At 46.9% G+C, this 25,281-nt stretch overlaps 1 protein-coding gene across 1 annotated transcript in view; it reads left to right on the top strand.

Annotated features, from left to right (window-relative positions):
* The window catches only part of LOC128822988 (zinc finger protein 436-like), a 30,266-nt gene extending 5,779 nt beyond the window's left edge, over window positions 1–24,487 (top strand). Inside the window, exons 2-8 of the mRNA XM_054004950.1 lie at window positions 4,693–4,781; window positions 5,467–5,593; window positions 12,772–12,852; window positions 13,490–13,578; window positions 14,272–14,395; window positions 19,903–20,016; window positions 20,376–24,487. Of these exons, the coding sequence (XP_053860925.1) occupies window positions 4,701–4,781; window positions 5,467–5,593; window positions 12,772–12,852; window positions 13,490–13,578; window positions 14,272–14,395; window positions 19,903–20,016; window positions 20,376–21,757 (1,998 nt within the window). The 5' untranslated portion in view covers window positions 4,693–4,700 and the 3' untranslated portion in view covers window positions 21,758–24,487. The remainder of the gene's footprint in view (window positions 1–4,692; window positions 4,782–5,466; window positions 5,594–12,771; window positions 12,853–13,489; window positions 13,579–14,271; window positions 14,396–19,902; window positions 20,017–20,375) is intronic.
* The last annotated feature ends 794 nt before the right edge of the window (window positions 24,488–25,281 follow it).

Genomic DNA, 25,281 nt, shown 5'->3' with positions numbered 1-25,281 from the left:
CTATGCCAATATCTAAGTCGTTGATGAAGATATTGAACAGAGCCGGTCCCAAAAGAGACCCCTGCGGTACCCCACTCGTTACGCCTTTCCAGCAGGATTGGGAACCATTAATAACAACTCTCTGAGTACGATTATCCAGCCAGTTATGCACCCACCTTATAGTAGCCCCATCTAATTTGTATTTGCCTAGTTTATCGATAAGAATATCATGCGAGACCGTATCAAATGCCTTACTAAAGTCTAGGTATACCACATCCACCGCTTCACCCTTATCCACAAGGCTCGTTATCCTATCAAAGAAAGCTATCAGATTGGTTTGACATGATTTGTTCTTCACAAATCCATGCTGGCTATTCCCTATCACCTTACCACCTTCCAAGTGTTGGCAGACGATTTCCTTAATTACTTGCTCCATTATCTTCCCTGGCACAGAAGTTAAACTAACTGGTCTGTAGTTACCTGGGTTGTTTTTATTTCCCTTTTTATAGATGGGCACTATATTTGCCCTTTTCCAGTCTTCTGGAATCTCTCCCGTCTCCCATGACTTTCCAAAGATAATAGCTAGAGGCTCAGATACCTCCTCTATTAGCTCCTTGAGTATTCTAGGATGCATTTCATCAGGCCCGGGTGACTTGCAGGCATCTAACTTTTCTAAGTGATGTTTAACTTGTTCTTTTTTTATTTTATCCGCTAAACCTACCCCCTTCCCATTAGCATTCACTATGTTAGGCATTCCTTCAGACTTCTCGGTGAAGACCGAAACAAAGAAGTCATTAAGCATCTCTGCCATTTCCAAGTTTCCTGTTACTGTTTCTCCCTCTTCACTAAGCAGTGGGCCTACCCTGTCTTTGGTCTTCCTCTTGCTTCTAATGTATTGATAAAAAGTCTTCTTGTTTCCTTTTATTCCCGTAGCTAGTTTGAGCTCATTTTGTGCCTTTGCCTTTCTAATCTTGCCCCTGCATTCCTGTGTTGTTTGCCTATATTCATCCTTTGTAATCTGTCCTAGTTTCCATTTTTTATATGACTCCTTTTTATTTTTTAGATCGTGCAAGATCTCGTGGTTAAGCCAAGGTGGTCTTTTGCCACATTTTCTATCTTTCCTAACCAGCGGAATAGCTTGCTTTTGGGCCCTTAAGAGTGTCCCTTTGAAAAACTGCCAACTCTCCTCAGTTGTTTTTCCCCTCAGTCTTGATTCCCATGGGACCTTACCTATCAGCTCTCTGAGCTTCCCAAAATCTGCCTTCCTGAAATCCATTGTCTCTATTTTGCTGTTCTCCCTTCTACCCTTCCTTAGAATTGCAAAGTCTATGATTTCATGATCACTTTCACCCAGGCTGCCTTCTACTTTCACATTCTCAACGAGTTCCTCCCTATTTGTTAAAATCAAGTCTAGAACAGCTTCCCCCCTAGTAGCTTTTTCAACCTTCTGAAATAAAAAGTTGTCTGCAATGCAGTCCAAGAATTTGTTGGATAGTCTGTTCCCCGCTGTGTTATTTTCCCAACATATATCCGGATAGTTGAAGTCCCCCATCACCACCAAATCTTGGGCTTTGGATGATTTTGTTAGTTGCTTGAAAAAAGCCTCATCCACCTCTTCCATCTGGTTAGGTGGCCTGTAGTAGACGCCTAGCATGACATCTCCCTTGTTTTTTGCCCCTTTAAGCCTAACCCAGAGACTCTCAACACTTCCGTCTCCTATGTCCATCTCTACCTCAGTCCAAGTGTGTACATTTTTAATATATAAGGCAACACCTCCTCCCTTTTTCCCCTGTCTATCCTTCCTGAGCAAGCTGTACCCATCCACACCAACATTCCAATCATGTGTATTATCCCACCAAGTTTCAGTGATGCCAACAATGTCATAGTTGTATTTATTTATTAGCACTTCCAGTTCTTCCTGCTTATTCCCCATACTTCTCGCATTTGTATATAGGCATCTAAGATACTGGTTTGATCTTTCCTCCCAGTTTTTTCCTGACTCTCCTTTCTCTCTGCCAATATAGCCCACACTCCCTCTTGTTTCCGACTCATTTCCCCGGTCTCCATGTTCCCCACTTACCTGTGGGCTTTGCTCACCTGTCCCCGTCGAACCTAGTTTAAAGCCCTCCTCACTAGGTTAGCCAGTCTGTGTCCGAATAGGGTCTTCCCTCTCCTCGAAAGGTGAACGCCATCTCTGCCTAGCAGTCCTTCCTCGAATAGCATCCCGTGGTCTAGGAAGCCAAAGCCCTCCTGGCGACACCATCTTCGCAGCCAGGCATTCACCTCCATGATGCATCTGTCTCTGCCCGGGCCCCTACCTTTAACAGGAAGAATTGAAGAGAATACCACCTGTGCTCCAAACTCCTTCACCCGTGCTCCCAGAGCCCTGTAGTCACTCTTGATCCGCTCAGTGTCACACCGCGCAGTATCATTTGTGCCCACATGGATGAGTAGCATGGGGTAGTAGTCAGAGGGCCGGATAATCCTCGACAATGCCTCCGTAACGTCTCGGATACGGGCCCCCGGCAGGCAGCATACCTCCCGAGATGAAATGTCAGGGCGACAGATGGGCGCCTCCGTCCCCCTCAGCAGAGAGTCTCCGACCACCACTACCCTACGTTTCCTATTCGCAGTGGTGGCAGCAGACTCTCCAGCCTTAGGGGTACGAGGCTTCTCCTCCTTTACTGTAGGGAGTGATTCCTTCTTTCCTGTATCAAGAAGAGCATAACGGTTACCTATAACCACGGCAGGAGGGTTCGGAGCAAGGGTGGAGCACTGCCTGCTGCCAGAAGTAACCAGCTGCCAGCGTCCACCCTGAGCCATCTCCTCCTCCACCAGTGGTGTATCAGCAGTCCTGTGTACTGGGACAGCTACCTCAGCTGTCTCCACATGGACACTGTCGAGGAATTGCTCGTGGATACGGATGCTCCTCAACCTAGCCACCTCCTCCTGTAGCTCTCCCACCTGCTGCCTGAGAGATTCCACCAGCAGGCACCTTTCACATTGGATGGTCCCCCCAGCCTGGATATCAGTAAGTGGAAATTGCAAGTTACAGTCTTTGCAAAACCACACCAGGATCTGGGTAGAGGCATCCATGTTTAGGCACTCTGTCTGGCTACAGGCACAGGTGGAGGAGACAGAAGCAGTGCTGGCACAGGTGTTGCGGGTCTTCCTAACCATCATAAGCCTCCCTCTGTCAAACTCCCGTCTGCAGCCCCCTTCTCAGCTGAAAGGGTTGTTTAAGCAAACAGTTAGAATGTAGTTGCTTTATAGGTATTAAGGGGAATCAAGAGAAAACAGATGGAACTGGCAAGGGACCCTCGCCCCCTTCCTGCTCCCTTCCAAACTCCCTTGCGAAACTCCCTGTTAGCAGCCCCTGTGCGCAAAGCTCCCTGGTCGCTTGTGCGCTGCTTTATAAAGCCCTGGCCTGTATGAATGCCCCGCCCACTGATTAAGGCTCAGCCACTTACCAGAGGCTTCTAGCTTTCAAACCTTCCTTTGAAGCTCACAGCTTCCAACTGCCAGCCACAGCACACGGTCCTTCAAACAACCAAAACAAACAAACAGACTGACAAACACAAGCTCAGCACACAGCAAGTAACCCTCAAACACAAACAAACACACACTACAGACAGTCACTTACCCCAAAAGGTTGCTGTATTGCTCCTCCTTCACCTGGAGAACTCCCTTGCGAAACTCCCTGTTAGCAGCCCCTGTTCGCAAAGCTAGGATGTCCACGCAGTGTGCAGAGGCGGTCGGAAAAGCAAATAGGATGTTAGGAATCGTTAAAAAGGGGATAGAGAATAAGACAGAGAATATATTATTGCCCTTATATAAATCGATGGTACACCCACATCTCGAATACTGCGTACAGATGTGGTCTCCTCATCTCAAAAAAGATATACTGGCACTAGAAAAGTTTCAGAAAAGGGCAACTAAAATGATTAGGGGTTTGGAATGGGGTCCCATATGAGGAGAGATTAAAGAGGCTAGGACTCTTCAACTTGGAAAAGAGGAGACTAAGGGGGCACATGACAGAGGTATATAAAATCATGAGTGATGTGGAGGAAGTGGATAAGGAAAAGTTATTTACGTATTCCGATAATACAAGAACTAGGGTCACCAAATGAAATTAATAGGCAGCAGGTTTAAAACAAATACAAGGAAGTTCTTCTTCATGCAGCGCACAGTCAACTTGTGGAACTCCTTACCTGAGGAGGTTTTGAAGTCTAGGACTATAACAGCATTTAAAAGAGAACTGGATAAATTCATGGTGGTTAAGTCCATTAATGGCTATTAGCCAGGATGGGTAAGGAATGGTGTCCCTAGCCTCTGTTTGTCAGAGGATGGAGATGGATGGCAGGAGAGAGATCACTTGATCATTGCCTGTTAGGTCCACTCCCTCTGGGGCACCTGGCATTGGCCACTGTCGGTAGACAGGATACTGGGCTAGATGGACCTTTAGTCTGACCCAGTACGGCCATTCTTATGTTCTTATGGGAGGGTTTGAAAATGTCTTGATGGGTTTAGAACTGGTTGCGGGGGAGGGTTTGGAGGGGGAGGCTAGAGGACGGGGCAAGGGCTGTGCTGGATTATGGGGACTGAGCATGTTCCCACCATGGCAGAATCTGCAATCTCTGCCTGCAGGGAAAGAGCCTGGGGGAATGAACTAAAGCCAGTTCTTAAACCTCCACAACCTTCTCGCCCTGCCAGGCTGCAGAATGACACCCACATCTCGCTCCAGCTCATCCCAGCCTCCCAAGGAACAGGGGAGAGGAAGGGCTGCAGTGGAGCCAGCTCAGGTAGGGGCTATTGGGGGGTTGCTGGTGGGTTCCTGCTGGAGGGAGAGGGGCAGGAAATACTGAAGAGGTGGCAACTTCTGGGGAATTAGGTTTGGAGGGGGCAGGAAATACTCTGGGTGAGAAAAGGGAGGGGAGCAGAGTATGACAAACCTGCTGGGACTTGTTTAACATGGGCCTAGATCCTCAGAACAAATGCTTGGGTGTTGGGACAGAAAATTCCCTAATTTGTGAAACAGGAAACAGACAAAGCAACCCTCTGGGCAGGGCTGGGAAAACAGACCAGACTTCCAGTGCTGAACCCTCAACCTCCTAGCCAGAGACTGGTGTGACAAGGAAAGATGTAGGAAGGCGTAGGGATGATGTCCCAGCCCCTCACATCCAGCTGCTGGGAGTGGGGAGGGTGTTGGGATTCCTACCATAGGGCTCTGCCTGGACCCTACTGGGGGCTCCATCTCCTGTATCAGCCTCTGCTAGTAGGTGTGAAATGGATCTGCTGGGAGAGACAAGGGTCTCTCTCTTTCTCCCCTCACCCAGATGCCTCCTGGCTGCTCTCAGCAGTATGGGGATAGGACTCTACTGACTGTGTCTATCTCAGAGTATCCATTTGATTGGCTCATTTCCCCCATGAATAGTGGGGTTGTGATTGGAGCAGCAGGTTCTAAGTGGGGGACTCGTGCTCTTTCAGGGGCTGGTGACCTTCGAGGAGGTGGCTGTGTATTTCACCAAGGGGGAATGGGCTCTGCTGGACCCCGCTCAGAGAGTCCTCTACAGAGATGTCATGCAGGAGAACTATGAGAATGTGACCTCGCTGGGTAAGGATTCCCATCTCCTCAGTTCTTAGAAGAGGAAATGCAGAGTTAAGGTTTACGCCACCCCCACAATGCCACCTCTGCTCTGCCCTGTTTCAGCATCATCCTGACATGCCAGTGACACACATACTAGCCCTCTCTCCTCCCCGTTACAGAACGCTCTGGGAACAGAGCAGTACGGTAGAATGTCTAACAATTTCTCTTTGCTAAGATAATATTTGGGTTCATCTCCATCACAGCAAACAGAAGCTTCCTCCCCCCTGCTTGCACTCCAGTACTGAACCTCCTGCACACAGACCATCTGAGACTTGCAGAGTGTTACCACCCCTTTGCCCTCAACCTGAGTTTTCCTTTTCAGTCACTGCCTTCACTTACCCCTCACTAAGCCTCACAGATCACTAGAACATACGCCACCAGAGTGCTGACAATCCCCATGGCAAGAACACACCCTTGGACACCTTTGCTGACAAAGCCTACAACACTCAGCACGGAAATGAGGCAGAATTGCCCCCCCAAGTTTCACATGCACCTCTCTTCATAGCACAGTCACAGCTCTGACCAGCTGCTCCAACCAATCCCTTCATCATCCAGTTACACCTACAACTGACCCAGTGCACACAGCTGGAGGGCATGCGGATACATGCTGGGATTCCCAGCTGTGAACACAACACAGACCGTGGCACGTTCTCTTAATTTTTCCTCATATCGATTATAAGTTCATAGATTTTAAGGCCAGATGTGACTATTAGGTCATCTACTCTGATGTCCTTTATAACACAGACCACAGAATTCATCCCGTTATTACTGCATTGAGCTGAATACCTGAGTTCCTGTGGCAGTTTAACCTTTGCACCGCCCACACAGAACCAATATCAGTGGTTCTTGCCAGCTGGAGGGTTAAGGGTTGCGGGCAAAGTTAAGGCTGCATTGGAAGGGTGGTGTTTACATTAACCTCTTATTTCCTGGTTTGCAGACGTTTAAGTTTAGTCACCGTCCATACGGTGCAAGGCAGGAGACAGCACTGGGCAACCTTAACTCTGCGTTAATGTAGCTTATAAGCATTTAGTTTCCTGTTTTAAAAAATGGATGTTTTTGCCACTATAGCTGTGTTTATAATTGAGTTTTTGCCAGCAGAGCAGTGTTGGATGGTGTGTGTGTGTGTGTGTGTGTGTGTGTGTACTTTTTCACAGCCTTAAACAACAGAGCTGGACTGGCAAAGCTTTTAAGAGCAAACCAGGTCAGAGTCTGCACGTGGATTTTAGAAAATACTCCTCTTAACCCAGAAATGTTGGTATCAGAGGGCAGAACTTCCAAGAGGAACTCCTGCAGGATGCATGAAAAATGCACAAGACACATTGTCTGAAAGGTATCAGTGGTAGGGGTCTCACTCAAACGCATGGGTGGAGCTCAGGTTCAATGGCCGCAGCATGTTCTCTAGAGCCATTGAATTACAGTGAGGTTAGATTGCTGGAAAGCCTCTGGCTGTTAACAAGAGCCTTGGACCTGGTCTACCCTATAGAGTTAGGTCAACATAAGGCAGCTTACGTTGACCGAACTTTGTAAGCGTCTACACTAAAACGTAGTTCCCACCAATGTTACTTGCCCATTGCACCGACTTAATAACTCCACCTCCACTAGACTTAATAACTCCACCTCCACTAGACTTAATAACTCCACCTCCTCTACGTTTATGTAGTTAGTTCGACACAGAGTCAGCATAGACGCTTCATTGCTTACGGTGACTGCTGCTGCCTTTCAGAAACCATCCCACAATGCCCCATGCTTGCAGTTAAATCAGTGCAAGGGCTCCTGGTGAGAATGCGCACCACCAACACGAGGAGCGTAGTGCTCACATGTAAAACCAATTCAATTACTGCGGTGGCTGTTCGTTGACTTAATTCTGTAGGGTAGATTTGCTCTTAGTCTTGCTGCATTTCATGTGCGTTTCAGGCTCTCTGACTCTACCCTTTTCCTTGTGCCAATCGGAAATTCCAACCTCTGCAGTTATTAGTGTTTTCTATACGGCTTCCCCAAGGAGGCACTGGGTGCCATGTACTAGCAGAGATAAATGTCAAGGGACTGAGATCACTTGGTGAATAATTACAACCGTACTTTCAGCCCCAGGTTTGTGCAAGACCGTGTTATAGGAGCCAGTTGATAATGTGAAAAGCTGCTTTGGGGAGGGCTGTATCTCAGGAAACTCTTCATCAAAGCACCCCATATTTGGGCCACTAGCCCTGCTCAGCACCCCCATGATAAGCAACAAATTTCAAGAGATTCTTAGCAAACAAGGGGATGTTAGACCAATTAGAACAGCTGATCTTTATAGAGAACGTAATGTTGAACTTTAGCTATGGTAGAGCTGATGATCTGCTATAATAACTTCCAAAATGCATAAAGGGTGTGACAGTTGGGGGGCTCATTGGATAGGAGACAGTGGGAGGTTCCTTCCTTGGGAGAAGATGATGCGGGGTTGGTGTATGAAAATTACTGGGACAGGAATATGGGTCTGCAGAGTCCCAGATGGATGGCAGTTCTGTGGCAACCTTGGCAGAACTGTTGGCAATGCACATCCTGGGAGACCAGTCACTGCAGGAAGTGCCACCCACAGGAGAGATGACTGGCAGCTCTTCTCTGGACCTCTGATGCAGGCTTCTTGTTTAAACCTGGAAATACTGGGAAGCCCTTTGTGCAGCAAGGCAGATCCCTGACCTATTTCTGAGAGAGACCACGCCTTGTTCCCAGTCCCTGCCTTGTCACCCTGCTCTATGCTTCCTGGTGTTTTGAGCCGGACCCTGGCATCTGATTTTGGCTTGACCACGTAGGCCTGACCACTTATGGTTCTCACCACTGGACCTCATTTTCATGCCCTGGTTCCTGTTAGCAATAGACACGCTCCAACCTCTGAGCTCTCCAAATGTCTCCCTGGACTTTCCAGCCCCCTGGACACTCATAGTGTTGATGGATTCGCTGCTCCCAAAGAAGCAGTGCATCCCAGCTTACCAGTTACCACTCAGATCATGATGCCATTTAACTCACAGCACTCAGATGTGTTTCTAGTGAAAATAAGTTAAAGTTTGTTTAACCAAGGATAGAGATTCAAGTGGTAGCAAGTAGAAGTCTTGGGAACAAATGGTTACACATCAAGTAAAATCATAACATGCTTTCTAGAACCTAGACTTACCTACCTAACTAGATCCTTTCATGTTATAGAGCAAAACCCATGCAAAATCCCTCCGGCATTTTACAGCCAGGCTTGGCAGTGATCTTCCTTTCATGAGACAAGTCACGCTGTCAGCTTGCCTCCACGGGGGAAGATGCAGGGTGTATCTCTGCCCCCCCAAATATCCCCCCACATGCCATTGTCTTCACTTGTAACAGGAACCTGCTCTTTATTTTTTCCCCATAAATTTTCTTCTCTTGAAGATTTCACAAACTCTTCAATTAGCATTCGACTGAGTGTACAAACAGGCTCCTGTTGTGAGATGTGCGATGCCCAGTGCGCACATGACCGGACAGAGAGGGAAAGGTCTGTTACCTCCTGGTTGAAAGGAACCTGTTTCAGTCTTTACAAACATAATTTCCAATATAAATACATAACTTCTTATACATTCTCCTTACACGGAAAGGGGGCAGGACTGGAGAGGATGGGGGTCCCCACGGGAGAGATAAATCCGAAGGGATCTTAGCCCCCCCCCCCCTTTCCCTCCCCACTCCTTGGAGGTCACCTGCTCTTCTCCTCCCCCTGCCATTTGTGGGATGCACAGACATTTTTCCATCTGCCCCTTTTCCCAGGTCTCCCCTCCTCCCTTTTCCCCCCAGCCCGGTCTCACTTCTCCCCCCCGCCTGGCCACACATCACGGACCCCACTAGGGCTGGTCCCCTCCCCCGGGACCCTCCTATGGTGCCCCAGGGCAGAGCCTGGCCAGGCCCGGCAGGGCATTGGGCTCCTGCTGTTACAGCAGTTCCAAGCCCCCCACAAACATGCTACCCAGGGAGCAGATCTGGGCGCTATGAGATGCCGGGTCCCCCCCACGGACACTGGGGCAGAGTCACCGCCCGGCCCCAGCCCCGCCCCCGGGGCTCGCTCCGGTACCTGGAGGCTGCAGCTCCACAGTGGGGCAGGCGGAGCCCGGGGCGGCCCCAGGGCGGCTTCAGCGGGAGCAGGGCCCGGACCGGGCACGGGAGGGTTAATGAAGGTCTCCCCGGCACAGACCCTCCTGCTTAGCCCAGCCCCGCAGCAGCAGGTGAGCGCTGCCTCTGCGCATTCAGGACTCTCCTCCCCCCCCCACCCCCAGTCTGTGCATGCCCAGAGCTGGGAGACGCATAACTCTTCTCCAGCTCCGGGAGAGGCTTCAACGGCCCCACACAATCCAGGCAGAGCCACAGCGCCCTGCACACATTCCCAGCCCAGTTCTTTGTCCTCCCTGCCCAATGTCACTTCCACTCCTGGGAGAGTCAGGAATTACATCTCCCAGCCAGCCCAGGGGCCGCTTCTGCCCTCTTCAGCTAAGGTAAGGGAGGTTTTCAGCAGCTGTTACTGTGCATGCGCTGTGTGAGCCCCAGCAGAGTTTGCCGGGCACAGGCCAGGGCTGGAGCAGCTGGGGGGGCGGGACCAGGAGGCAGGAGCTGGGAGAACAAAGCCCAGAGCCTAGGGCTGGGGCAGGTCCTGGGGGCGGGGTTCTGGCACAGACTGGGGCGGGGCAACTCTTGGGAGTGAGCTCTGGCACAGACTGGGGGTGGGGTAGCTCCTGGGGGCGGGGCTCTGGCACAGGTTGGGGGTGGGGCAGCGACTGGGGATGGGGCGCTGACACAGACCAGACACTGCTGCTGCCTTTGTATTATCTGGGAGCCCAGGCTGAGCAGCTGCTGCTCCCCGGGGTCTGTGCTGGCGGGAGCCCATCATTAACCCCTCTGTGCCTGGCCAGGGTTTTTTCTCCAGCTGGGACCAGTCCCCTGGGCAGCCCCGGGCTCTGCCCACACCTGCCCCCGGGCTGGAGCCCCCTGGTGAGTGAGAGACCCCGAGGAGAAGGGGGGAGTGAACTGTCTCTGTGCAGCCAGGAAATTCCCACGGGAGAAGTGGCAGGCAGGGGGAAGGGACGGATGTGAGTTAATTGGATCCTTTCTCTGTTTGTGCCATTTGTCTCTCACACACTGATACAAATTCTCTCTAGTTCTTCCCCCTTTCTCTCTCATTATCTCACACGTGGCTATAAAATCCGGGGAGATTCCCTCCTTTCCCCTCAAATGATCAGCTCTCTCATCTCTCCTGATTTCCCACTGGTCTCCCCATAATTCTCAAATGTCAATTTAAAATCTCCTCCAAGGTGGGGGATTTTCCCACCCAAAATTGTTGCCCTGGGTCATTCCCCAAAACATGGCTGCCCCTGGAGGGGGGATGGGATGGGATGGGATGCCCGTTCTCTGCCAGGGCGGGGAAGGGAGGGCACGTGTCCCCCATGGGGACTGCCCAGACCCCGGTTTCCCAATCCCAGTTGCTGCCTCCGAACTACCAACACAGTTGCCCCCAGTTACCATCACTTGCCCATCCCCCACTGCTGTCCCCGTCTCTCCTTCAGGGACCTTCCAGCTCCCCCTCCCTTGTCCTCTTAAATCAGCTCCCAAAGGGCTCCCTGCTGCCATGTGAATGGTGATAGTGGAGGGAACCATCACTTTCTGTTTATGTATTGGACAGTCATATAAAATCTAGTCCAACAGTCCCCCTTTTCCACTAGTTATTTAATAGCAATATAAAATCCTCTCAGATCTTAGTATTTTTCTTCCATGTTATCTATTGCATAGTTTGTGACATATTTTCTTTGCAAATCTCAAAGATTGATATAAAATACCCTAAACATTTGCCCCACTTTTTCTCTAGTTGTCTATTTCTAATTGAATATGCCCTGAGATTTTCTTAGTATTTTATAATTAGAGAGACAGGGAAAATCTCAGATTTACATCTTTTCTCAGCTTCTTGAACATGAATATAAAATGTTTGCAAATGTTGCCCATTTCCTCTGTATTCATTTATTGAACATTCATGTGAAACACACTCAGATTTTACCTCATATCAACAACTGATATAAAATCCCTCTGATTTTCCACTTTCCTCTCTATAATTTGCAAAAATGGATCCAAAATCCCTCCAATTTGCACCCTTTCTCTTTCATTTCTGAACATTGGTCTCAAATCTCAGGTTTTGCCTCTTTCTATGATTATCAAATGTCAATTAAAAATCCTCTCGGGTTTGGTGCTGTTCCCCATGTTTCTAAATCCCAGCAACTTCTCCTTCCTTAGGGGGGAACCTGTTGCCATCCATCCTGGAGGTTGCAGGGGGTTAAATTGCCCAGTGATCATCTTTCCCCTCTTCTTTGAGAATCACTTGTTCCCTCCTTTATATCTGCTAAAATGTTTGCCAATGGAAGAGACCAGCCACTTATTTAATACACATCGAAGCTAGGTCTGGTGGGGGTTCTGTGGCCTTTGGAGTTCTGAGAGGTATCTAGGATCCCTGGCTAGGGACAGCTGGGTCCCAGGTAATATTTGACGAGACCGTGACTGGGGGGTCTGGGCACTGGGGTGTGTTTGGGAGCCCCTGGCTGGGGGCTCTGGAGGCTGCTCCTGACCTTGCTCCTTCTCCCTGATCAGCTTGTGCCAGAATCCAGGGGGCATTCCCCGGCCACGCCCAGTCACTGTGATAACTTTCTATCCACTTATCAAACACTGTGAGGTGAAATCACAGATTTTGCTTTTCCCCCTCTTGAAAACTAGATCTGGGGGGTGAGGGAGGTGCAAAGGGGGTTAGCACTGCAACACAATGATCTCTTCAAGAGCATTCTGGACTCATTTTTTTCTGAAATCTGGTTTCTTTGAGACCAATATTAATCCAGAGTCACTGCATGGAAAGACAAGGAGTGACTCCAGATGGACATTGGGGAAAATGAGATTAACAATTCTCCCTGTGAGGAGGGGCTCTCATTAGCTGCTCTCCTCAGAGAGCTAAAGGAGGGAAGCTGCTCAAACGCTCTGTCCCTCTCTGATATTGGGGTTCAGATTCCTGGGTCAGATGCTGCAGCCTCCATTGTGATCCGGGAGACCAGGTTTAGCAGCTGCTGCTCCCCCAGCGCGGGTTCTGTGCTGGGAAGTGACCTTAATTAAAGTTTCTTCTCTGCCTGGCCCAGGTGATGACTTTCTCCAGCTGGTACAGCCCCAAAGGGAGCCCCCGGCCCTGTTAATACTAAATTGTGAGCCACACACTCCAGGTAACTGAAAGACCTCAGGGAAAGTGCTGGGGACTGGCATGAAAGTGACTCTGCACAAACAGCCCCTCCTCATTTCTCTTCCCATTAGCAATTGCCAGGAGAAAATCCAGCCATGGGGGAGCAAAGAACCCAGGAATGGGACTTTCCCAGCCAGAGGGGCAGGGAGAGAGGACAGGGGAAGGAGAGACTGAAAGGGACAGTGGTAGAAATGAGTGGGGAGAGTGCATGTATTGCAGCATCCCTGGGCAGAATCACTTTCCGGTGAACAAGAACAAGAAAAGGATCAGACAGAGGAAAAGTCAGTTCCTGACTCCATGTTCCATATTCCTCCTGCTGGGATGTGGCTGCCCTGGGGTCAGTGTCCATGGGAATCCCCACAGTGAATCCTTTGGTTCTGCTCTTTTCTAGCATTGTGTTCAGAGACTTTGTTATGGGATGGGGGGAGGGAGAAGGGAGGTTAAAAATCTCTCTGTGGCCTTAGCCTGGCAGGAGGGGCCAGGTCTACACTGTAATAAAGAGATCAAGCATTTTTCAGCAGGGATGTCTGTCTGCAGGGAAAGGGCCTGGGAGGATCATGATGTGAAATGAACTGAAGTCTGTTCTGAAACCCTCATAATTACCCTTCTGACCCTCCCAGGCTGCAGAATGACATCCATGTTTTGCTCCAGCTCATCCCATCCTCCCATGGGGTGGGGGAGAAAAATGGCTGCAGTGGAGCCAGCTCAGGTAGGGATTATTTGCACAGGGTGGGGCGGGTTGGTGGGATCCTGCTGGAGGAGAGGGACAGCAAACACACCGGAGATGGAAAGTTTTGCACAGTCCAGTTTGGAGGTTGGAGCAGGGCAGGAAATTCAGAGGGTGGAAAAAGGGAGGAGGACAGGCTGTGGCAAACCTGCTGGGAGTTGTTTAATTTGTGGCCTAGATTCTAGGAAAGACTCATGAGGTTCGGAGGTGGAAATGCCCTAATTTGTGAAACAGAAAATAACCCACCTACATGGGGCTAGGAAAACTGACCAGATGCCCAGTGCTGGAGCCTGATCCGACTAACCAGCGGCTGCTGTGGGATATGAAAGGGGCATCCACCAGTGAGTTTTAGGGGAGCTGCCCCTCCATATCCAGCTCCTCACAATGCGGTGGGTGTTGGGCTTCCTACCAGGCAGCTCTCCCTGGACCCCGCTAGGGGCTCCATCTCCTGTATCACTGTGTGGCTAGTAGGTGTGTAATGGATCTGCTGGGAGAGAGGAGGGGCTCTCTCTTCATCCCCTCAACCTGGTGTTTCCTGGATGCTCTGAGCAGGGTGGAGGTGGGACTCTTTTGACTGCGATCCACCCAGAGCTTCCATTTGGCTCCTCTCCCCTATGAATAGTGGTGCTGTGACTGGGGCAGCAGGTACTGAGTGTTGGACTCTTGCTGTTTCAGGGGCTGACCTTCGAGGAGGTGGCTGTGTATTTCACCAGGGAAGAGGGGGCTCTGCTGGACCCTGCTCAGAGAGCCCTCTACAGAGATGTCATGCAGGAGAACTATAAGAATGTGACCTCGCTGGGTAAGGATCCCCGTCCCCTCGGTTCTTCAAAGCGGAAATGAAGAGAGAAGTTTCATGCCACCCCCACAATGCCATCTCTACTCTGTCCTCTTTCAGCATCACCCCAACATGCCAGTGACACACACCATACCACTCTACCCTCCCCTGCTGCAGAACACTTTGGGAACAGAGCACAGGAGCAGTATTGCACAGTGTCAAATATCTCCGGTTTGCTCAAGTAAAACTGGGGATTAGATCCAGCATAACCAACAGAAGCTTCCTACCCCTGGCCTTCTCTCAAACATTGAACCTACTCCACCCAAACCGGAATGTGGTTGGGGTGTAACAAGTAGGCTGAAGGAGTCAGAGCTTCTGGTCCAGGGTTTCTTACCACACAGACACTCAGTGCATCCTTGAATGCTCGCTGGGAGTACCCAGACAGGGGAGCTCCAGCAGCAGAACATTGAAACTCACCCAGGATTACAGATGACACAACTCCTCACTGATCTGGTTTGCACCCCAGCATGTGAAAATGGCTTAGGTTGGTAGTGACACTTCTTGAGACATAGAGAGTCTTGCTTCCCCATCACCATGTGTAGTAGCTACACTCTCTCTTCTTTGCAGGCCACTTGGATTTTTGAGTCCCTCATTCCCAAAGTCACATGACCTGATTCTTATTTTTCACATTCTGCTTTTCTGGACTAATTAGAGTCTGCTCCTGAATTATAGCTTCTAGTTTCCCAGTGTTCTCCATACCCAGAGATTTTCATACGCCCTCCCATTACACTGGACTCACTAGATTCCCTAGTACATAAGAATGGCCACACTGGGTCAGACCAAAGGTCCATCTAGCCCAGTATCCTGTCTTCTGACAGTGGCCAATGCCAGGTGTCCCAGAAGGAATGAACAGAACAGGGAATCATCAAGTGATAAATCCCCTGTCACCCATTCCCATCTTACAGCAAACAGAGATTAGGAACACCATCCCTGCCCATCCTGGCTGATAGCAATTGATGTACTTATCCTTCATGAGTTTATCATGTTCTTTTTTTGAACCCTGTTATAGTCTTGGCCTTCACAGCATCCTTTGGCAAAGAGTTCCACAGGTTGACTGTGTGTTCTGTGAAGAATTACTTCCTTTTGTCGTTTTAAAGCTGCTGCCTATGAATTTCATTGGGTGATTCCTAGTCCTTGTTGTGGAGATTAATGGAAGGAGGAGGCACACATCAGGGCCCTAGGGGGCGCACATCAGGGCCCTAGTGGGGCTCTGGGTGATCGCTACTTCCCATCACCCAACACAGATGTAATGAGGTTGAGTAGTGTCTGCAAAAGAGAAACTAAACAACTAATTATTCCTCAAGTAAGGTTTTTAATGACTTATGACTACAAAGGAAACACAGACAGAATGTGCCTAGTGACTTCATGTGTACTGTAACCATCCCCAACCAACACAAATTCATATGCAATACTAATACATTGATTAACTATATTTTACTAACCTTAACCTACCTATAACCTTATATAACAACTTATAAACTTTTATTGACTTTATGATAAACTTGATGGTAACTTATACTGAAGACAGGCACAGCGAGTTGTAAAGCTATTATGGTTTATAAACTACTAGCTTCACCAGCGCTGTACCCGCTTCCAGCGAGGCACAAAACATATACAGTTATTATATATTGATTAACTATTGACTACTACTATTTTTAAACAACTTAAACAATTTACTAATATAATTAAACTATAGTATTAATACAGACTTAAGATTAACTAGCTCGAGCACAACCAGACCTCTTCACTCTGAAACCTTACCCTGCGTTCTTCCAAAGATACATTACCTTCAGTCGACCGTTTCCTGCACTGGCCAGGCACAGATATTTGGTGAAGCACAAGTCCCTTTGGTTCAGGGGTGTATGTGAGCCTGACAAAGAGTGATCTCTTTTAGGTCAACACACACACACACAATTGCATCTTTACACCTTATTTATATGGTATTTGCTGGCCTTGTTTCAAAACAGGTCAACCAATGAAGGTGGCCAAATGTTTCAGTGTGGTATTTGCAGTTGTCTTGATCTTATGAACTGTGCACCTGTGCTCAACTCATCTCTTCTCTATGCGGCTAATTGCAGCTAATTTGCTAGACTCAAAAATCCTCGAGTTAGCTTAAAGAGGTATTTGGTTGCAGAGCATAGTAACCACAAGTCTGCATCTATCTTTACAAAGTTTCCTTTTTAGTCTATAAAGCTTCCTAGCTAGATTATGCTTATGCTTGTAGGATTCAACTGTACTCACTTCTTACAACTTCCGGAAGGTTGAGGCCTAATGGCGCTTAGCCTGACACTACTTGACAAGGCTTATGCACATTAATCACACTTTTCTTATAAGAAGGAGTAAATAACACTTCCTTATTTACTTTCTCCACACCAGTCATGATTTTATAGAACTCTCTCATATCCCCCCTTCATCTCTTTTCCAAGCTGAAAAGTCCCAGTCTTTTTTATCTCTCCTCATACAGAAGCTGTTCCATACCCCTAATCACTTCTTTTGCCCTTTCCTGAACCTTTTGCAAGTCCAATATATCTTTTTTGAGATGGGGCAACCACATCTGCACGCAGTATTTGAGATATGGGTATACCGTGATTTATACAGAGGCAATATGATATCTTCTGTCTTATTATCTATTCCTTTCTTAATGATTCTCAACATTCTTTTCGTTTTTTGACTGCTGCTGCACATTGAGTGGATTTTTTCAGAGAACCATCCACAATGACTCCAAGATCTCTCTCTTGAGTGGAAACACCTAATTTAAACCCCATCATTTTATATGTATAGTTGGGATTATGTTTTCCAATGGGCTGCAGTATGTGCTATCCTGACATCCAGCACTGCTGAGATTCTGCATTAAGTGATATCCCTGCCCTTCCTGTTCCCTTTCTCCACTGAACCCCACCAGCCCATGCTTACTGTTCTCAGCTTCCCCAGGACTCTCTTGTTGTCTCTGGACTTCTCTATCCACAAGAAGCAGTGCCTGGGAGACTTGACCTCTCTCTGGAGACTTCGATTTCTGGGACGTGGATTTACTTTCTCTGTGTTTTATGAGACTCTTTGAAATTGAGTATCTGTGACATTAATGACAGTACAGTCTGGACTGTTGAACAGCTGTGTCCCCTCAGTTCCCCAAGCTGGGGTGCCTTTTACACTGCTTTACTGTGAGAACAGCCATTCCTGGGCAGTTAACAAACAGTCTCCAGCTTGTAACTCGCTCCCAGCTACATAGTATTGAGTGCTGCTAGTCAACGACTCATGAATTACATTACACCACAGGAGAACCCTAGAAAATTCTCTGGTCCCAGACTTCCCCCAGAAATGTGCATCTTGCACTGTCCAGCACACTAGTGAACAACGGAAGCTCATTTAAAGTGTCATTTCATCAGTGGAAAATGACATGCGCCCGCTTTGTTATCCCAAATGAAGTTTCCAACACACTTTAATCCAAACACACTGGTTAGATAAAACAATAAAACAAGATAGTCAACTACCAGAAAAAAAAAAAAAAAGATTTTAAGTGACTAAGGGTAATAAGGCATAAAAGTCAGAATTGTTTACAAAAGAAATGCAAGATAAAACACAAACTAACGTCTAACTTAACAAGCTAAAATGGATTCAAAACAAATGTTTCTCTCACCATATGCTGAGAGAGGCCTGCTTTCCTTTCAGCCAGGGACCCCGCTAACCTGCCCCTGCTGCCCAAGTTCAGTTTTTCAGGAGTTGTCATGAGCAGAGGGAAATGGGAGAGAGAGAGAGAGTCTCAAGCATTTTCCTCACCTCTTTTTATATTTCAGTCCTTTGTACTAGAAACAACTTCATTTCTCAGCTGAGTCATGGTGATAAGCTGTCTGTTGTAGATATGAGCTTCAAGTGGTCCAAGTGTAATGGAATATAAATGTCTTCTTCACACATTCCCCCTGCTGGAGAATGGCTATTTGACCAGCTGTTTGCCTTGCTGTCTCTGAGGAACTGGTCTGTGAGTGTTCCCCAGAATTGTAACTTTTTCAGTAATACCATACAGTAAAATCTCATAATTGTACATACAGTGTTGCTACACATATTTTAACAGGGGGATAATATTCAGTAGATTATGTGTTTTCAAATGATACCTCACAAGCCATACTGTGTACAAAATTGATCATAATTTTTTAGAAGAATGAACATAGGGGTACAGACTGACACAGTGTCTGTCTGTGTGTTCCCAGAAGATATGTGCATATTTCAATCCCTCATAAGCAGAGTGTTCAGCATCTTCAGGGACCTGGGGAGCTGGTCCTGGGAATTCACTGGTTTACTAAGTGTGACACTGTTTGGAATTGTGAGACACTTTACATTATTATTTTATTATTAATACCAATATGATACAATTGCAATGAATCATGCTAGATATGCCATGTAAGATGTCAGTGAAAATGTTATGATTTTCCAAGTATGATAATTTTGTTTCTATGTTTGTATCACCTTTGTATTGTAAGTTATAGATACGTAGGGTATATCAGTATTTCCAGACTTGTGCAGTGTTTCTGGGTGACAACCCCAGACATATTAGCATCAGCACTGCCTAGCCTGTTCAATGGCTCATCCAAGGTCATCAGCTGTACAATGAACCCATGGAAAGGACCAAGGGGATACACCTATTGAGTCAGCAAGTCATGCAGGGCTATGCCTGTGTACTGAGAACTCCAAGGCTTTTCCATGCCATGTGCTTTGAAGCTTGTGTTTGGGACACAGGAAGTACAAACCACATGGCAAAAGGAATATAAAGGACAGCTGCATCATCTCCATTTTGTCTTCACTTCCTCTTCCAACCTCTGGAGCAACTTCTCTACAAACTGAAGCCTTGAACAAAGGATTGAATGACGCATCCAAGCTTTGGATGTGTTCCAGATGGACTTTCAAGCCAGCCATTCACCAATACTGCTAAAAACCTGATATATAGATTTCAGAATGTATCTGACTGATTTCCCATTTAACTTCTTTCTGTCTTTCTTTTGCTTAAATGTTTAGTTTAGATGCTAAAGGATTGGCTGGCAGCATGGCACTTTGGGAAAGATCCAAACCTATCGTGACCTGGTACCTTGGTTGACCCTTTGAGGTCAGAAGAACATTTTGTTTGTGAGCAGAGTTTTTAAATAACCTCTCACTATACTGGACCTAGGTGCTGATTGGGAGTCAAAGAACTGGAATGCAATAAAGGGGGCTGTGGGATTTCTTTTTTCAGCTTCTCGATAACTAGTGTGGGAGATCAGAAGCACAGTTTGTGACTGGTCGGTGAGTTTAGCTTCAGTGTTACTCCCAAAACTGGTGGTTGTCTGCTCTCCCTTGTCCAGCCTGCCCTGACCTGGGCAATTTCAGTCAGGACTGCCCCAGGACACCAGGTCACACTAAGCACTGAAGTTAAATTAATAAAATGTTTTTTATGACCAAGTCTTATGAAATCAACTGAACTCCTCTGTTTTCTTTCCTCTGAGCAGGGTTTCAAGTTTCCCAACCTCAAGTGATCTCCCAGCTGGAACAAGGGGAAGAGCCATGGGTCCCAGACCTCCAGGGTTCTGAGAAAGAAGTGCTTCCGAGAGCTGCCTGCACAGGTGAGGAAACATTAAACCAACTCAGAATCTGTAAGTGCCAGAAGGAAACATCTGCTATGCCCTACAAAGCCCTTGGGAGGTCTCTCAGTTCATTATTGTCCCTAGCAGGGGTTATATCCTCAGGGTAAATATCTCATGGCTTCCTGTAGGTCTTAGCAGACAGCAGGTAGTAGCCTCCTCCCTCCCCCCTGCGAATTTGGATGCGATGTGAAGGCTGAATTGATCCTCTCGTCTCTCCTTTTTGGGGGAAGAGTTTGGGGGAGTTCAGTTCCTGATTTGTATTTGACCTCTCTCCAGCACTTGTTTTGGTTTGGTCTTCCCCTTTCCATCCCTGTTTGAGGTTTCTGTCTCTATCACAGCAGGTGATGCAATGGTATGTGAGAAAGAGAAGCAGAATTCTCATCAAGAAAATGTTGAGCAAATGGATAAACACAGAGATTTATCAGAAAGATTGAAAAGGAATGTGTCCAGGAGTCATGATCAGGGAAAATCCTGTGAGATTCAGCACAGACCAGAAAGAGAGCAGGGAAACCAGCTGGGGGAGAAAGTGGGTAAATTTATTTCCTGTCAGGGAACTCACAAGGACCTAAAGGAAACCACAACACAGCAGGAAGTCCTCAGGGGGAAGAGGAAAAATACATGCACTGAGTGTGGGAAAAACTTCACTTTCAGATCAGGCCTTTCTGATCATCAGAGAATCCACACAGGTGAGAGGCCGTATGAATGCAGTGAGTGTGGGAAAAGGTTCACTCAAAGATCAGGCCTTTTTCAACATCAGAGAATCCACACAGGAGAGAGGCCCTTCAAATGCACTGAGTGTGGGAAAAGCTTCACTCAAAGATCAGCCCTTTCTGAACATCAGAGAATCCACAGAGGGGAGAGGCCCTATGAATGCACTGAGTGTGGGAAAAGCTTCACTCAAAGATCAGCCCTTTTTACACATCAGAGAATCCACACAGGTGAGAGGCCCTACGAATGCAGTGAGTGTGGGAAAAGCTTCACTCAAAGATCAGCCCTTTCTGAACATCAGAGAATCCACACAGAGGAGAGGCCCTACGAATGCAGTGAGTGTGGGAAAACCTTCACTCACAGATCAGGCCTTTTTCACCATCAGAGAATCCACACAGGGGAGAGGCCCTACGAATGCAGTGAGTGTGGGAAAAGCTTCACTCAAAGATCAGCCCTTTCTGAACATCAGAGAATCCACACAGAGGAGAGGCCCTACAAATGCAGTGAGTGTGGGAAAAGCTTCACTCAAACATCGTCCCTTTTTCAACATCAGAGAATCCACACAGGGGAGAGGCCCTACAAATGCAGTGAGTGTGGGAAAAGCTTCACTCAAAGATCAGGCCTTTTTGAACATCAGAGAATCCACACAGGGGAGAGGCCCTACGAATGCAGTGAGTGTGGGAAAAGCTTCACTCAAAGATCAGGCCTTTTTGAACATCAGAGAATCCACACAGGGAAGAGACCCTACAAATGCAGTGAGTGTGGGAAAACCTTTACTCACAGATCAGGCCTTTTTCACCATCAGAGGATCCACACAGGGGAGAAGCCCTACGAATGCAGTGAGTGTGGGAAAAGCTTCACTCAAAGATCAACACTTTCTGAACATCAGAGAATCCACACAGGAGAGAGGCCCTACGAATGCAGTGAGTGTGGGAATACCTACTCTTGGCACTCAGCCCATGTTAGGCATCAGAGAATCTGCAAGGGAGATCAACACCATAAAAACCTCTAGGGCTATCGATACTTTTTTCTTTAATAATTTTCCTGATTCCCACATAGTAACTTTTAAAGCTGTTTGAACTGTTTGCAGCACACTTATTCCTCAGCTTGCCAAGATGAGTGGCCCATTTTTGCCTTTTGCAGTTCACCCTCTTTTGAGTTGGACCTATTTGTCTTTTCTCTTGTCCCATGAGTAATTTGTGTGCCCTTCCTAGCAGGAAGCAGGGAGCATCACATTTATACCATTCCTCCTATTGCAAAGTTATTGTTAGTTACCAATGATACAGATTGTATCATTGCCAATTGTTTTCATGTTGCTCTGGGTTTTGCTGAAGAGAAGTTATATTGGGAACTTTTCAAATTATATGTAAATGAAGAGGAGCAGAGGCAGAAAAAAAAGTGTCATTTCAGCATCTGTGACACTGGAAGGAGATGGGGTGACTCAGTTCTGGAGTGATGTGGAAAGAGGGAATCTCTGTTACATTTTGTCTGAACCAGGCAGAGTTTATCTTCATCACATTCCATCCATCCACTTCAGAAAGTGTCATGTGATGAAGCATTCTCCATTGTCTGTGCTTGAAGATGATGCTTTGACTTTTTTAATCCTATATCAGAGTCGCTATGACTGGAGATGAAAGTGTCAAAGACCTGGAAGGGGAATTCAAATGGATCCCAAACACAGTGTGATCATTTGGTGTTTAAATCCCAGGTTCCATTTTTGGTAAAGCCACTTCTGGCAAGGTGGCTGTTTTCCCCCTCATGCAGATGCTAGGATTCTAAACATTTTGTAAATAACATCACTCAGCACTGTCTCAATAGTCAGTGATGAGTGAAGTATGTTTGAATGGATCAGAGGAAAATGTGATGGGAGAATCTCTTGTTCTGATTCTGAATAATCAGATGTAACCTGCTCTTGAATTTCACTTGACACTTTCATTGTCATGTATTCTGTCTCTCTGTGATGTGGGTTTCTATCTTTTCTGAAGGCTGTTTGGTCACCCAATTGGATATTAGTTCAGTGTGACAGGATGTAGCTCGGATTTATTGGAGAATTTAAGAGAAATGACTATTTGCTAAAGTCATCATTTCTCACTTCAGCTTTGCTTTATCCCCATCCCTCCACGATGACATGGAGAAAGTTCAAGTGCACTTCTGTAAACAGGAGAGAAATCTCCAATTTATTGGACATGCTAACAAAGAAACAGCAGTGATTTAAAATCTCCACTTGGAAATGGTGAACAACAACAGAGCCCAACTAACTAAAGGAAGTGCATATGATCACAGTGTTGAAGTCGATATTGTCTCAGATGATCTAGGGAGAGAATTCCACGGTAAGTGGATTTGAACTAGGCAAAATGCCCATGTATTTCATTCCCAATGCATTTGTAACCCAGGCCCCACAGAAGATCTCTCCTAGCTAATCCTATGCTATGGGAGATGCTGCCCTTCATGACGCAGATATTGAGGAAATAGAAGTGGGGTTTTTGTTGAAGTTATCCTTTGTAGGTGCTAAAAATGTGTATAAAATGAAATTAGTGTTGGAAATCTAAAATAGCTGCAAAAAATAGCTATTTTTGAATAGAAACTCCAGCTCTGTTAACTAACAGAGACTCTGATCCATACCTGTATCCAGGCCCTTGCCTGGAACTGTGCCACCAAATTAAATTAAAACTCGGCATGTTTTTGGAAGCCATTCCTTACCAACACTGCTGAGATTTGGAGTGGTTTTGTAAAGGATTCTACTTCAGAGAAGTGTAAATTTACCCTAACCAAGACCAAGGATTTGGAAAGAACTGGGGTTGAAAGAGTCCACACCCAGTTCTTGGTTTCCACCTCAGTAAAGGAAGCTATGGTGACCAATGACCCAAAGAAAATTGTTTGTACAACTCCACTTACTAGTGTCACTGATTACAGTTCCAAAATTTGCCAGGGTTAGACTGAGAACAATCATCCTTCACCGTTTGGATGAAAAGAGAGAGTGCTTCATAGGACATTCCTTCCCCGTGGATCCCAACCTTGCTGCCTGATTGGGTAATAAGGACTTTTAGCCTGTAGAAATGATGGTAATCAATGAGGCAATGGATGTGTCAGGCTTCAATTTCAGACTTCCGGATATATGCATGTTGAATCCTGATTCTATGTTTTTGTGTCTGACGCTCTGGCTACACAATAAAGCTGACGTTGGCGCAGCTGCACCAATGTAGCTGTGCTGCTGTAGCACTGCTATTACAGATGCTCTCAGCCAATGGGAGAGATCTCTTCCATCGGACTTTATTAGTCCAGCCCCCACAAGCGGTGGTGGCTATGTTGGCAGGAGACGCTCTCCTGCTGATGTAACACTATCTACACAGGGAGTTAGGGCTGTGTAACTATTTTGCTAAACTGTGTGGATTTTTCACACCCCCGAGCAATATAGTTATACTGATCAATGTCTTTAGTTTTCTCTTGTGTTTTATGCATTTACATCACTTCTCCTCTACCTCCTCCTACTTTGAAAGATTAAAAAGTGTGAAAAGAGAGGTATTTTTCCTCATGATGCAAACATTCCCACATAGGAGACCCCTTCCACCAACACACATGGCAGAAGAACTAAAAATATATGAACCCACAGAAGTGGTTGGGACCTACGTTGGGACAAACCACAACTTGAGCCAAGGTTCAGTTGTTGGCAAAGGGGATTAAAAGAAAACTAATATATATGACAAGAATTTGAGATCTTTGAATATGTTAGTGTTACTGGTGAAAAGGATCCCCTGGGAGAATAACATGAAGGGCAAAGGGGTCCAGGAGAGCTGGCTGTATTTTAAAGAATCCTTATTGAGGTTGCAGGAACAAACCATCCCGATGTGTAGAAAGAATAGTAAATATGGCAGGCGACCAGCTTGGCTAAACAGTGAAATCCTTGCTGATCTTAAACGCAAAAAAGAGGCTTATAAGGAGTGGAAGATTGGACAAATGACCAGGGAGGAGTATAAAAATATTGCTCAGGCGTGCAGGAGTGAAATCAGGAAGGCCAAATCACACTTGGAGTTGCAGTTAGCAAGAGATGTTAAGAGTAACAAGAAGGGTTTCTTCAGGTATGTTAGCAACAAGAAGAAAATCAAGGAAAGTGTGGGCCCCTTACTGAATGAGGGAGGCAACCTAGTGACCGAGGATGTGGAAAAAGCTAATGTACTCAATGATTTTTTTGCCTCTGTCTTCACGCACAAGGTCAGCTCCCAGATTGCTGCACTGGGCAGTACAGCATGGGGAGAAGGTGGCCAACCCTCTGTGGAGAAAGAAGTGGTTCGGGACTATTTAGAAAAACTGGACGTGCACAAGTCCATGGGGCCGGATGCGCTGCATCCGAGGGTGCTAAAGAAGTTGGCGGGTGAGATTGCAGAGCCATTAGCCATTATTTTTGAAAACTCATGGCGATCGGGGGAGGTCCCAGATGACTGGAAAAAGGCTAATGTAGTGCCCATCTTTAAAAAAGGGAAGAAGGAGGATCCGGGGAACTACAGGCCAGTCAGCCTCACCTCAGTCCCTGGAAAAATC

This window comes from Malaclemys terrapin, chromosome 15 (genome assembly GCF_027887155.1).
Source record: "Malaclemys terrapin pileata isolate rMalTer1 chromosome 15, rMalTer1.hap1, whole genome shotgun sequence".
NCBI lineage: Eukaryota > Metazoa > Chordata > Testudines > Emydidae > Malaclemys > Malaclemys terrapin.
Note: the sequence above shows the minus strand (reverse complement) of the source record. Positions and strands in the feature narration are given on the sequence as shown.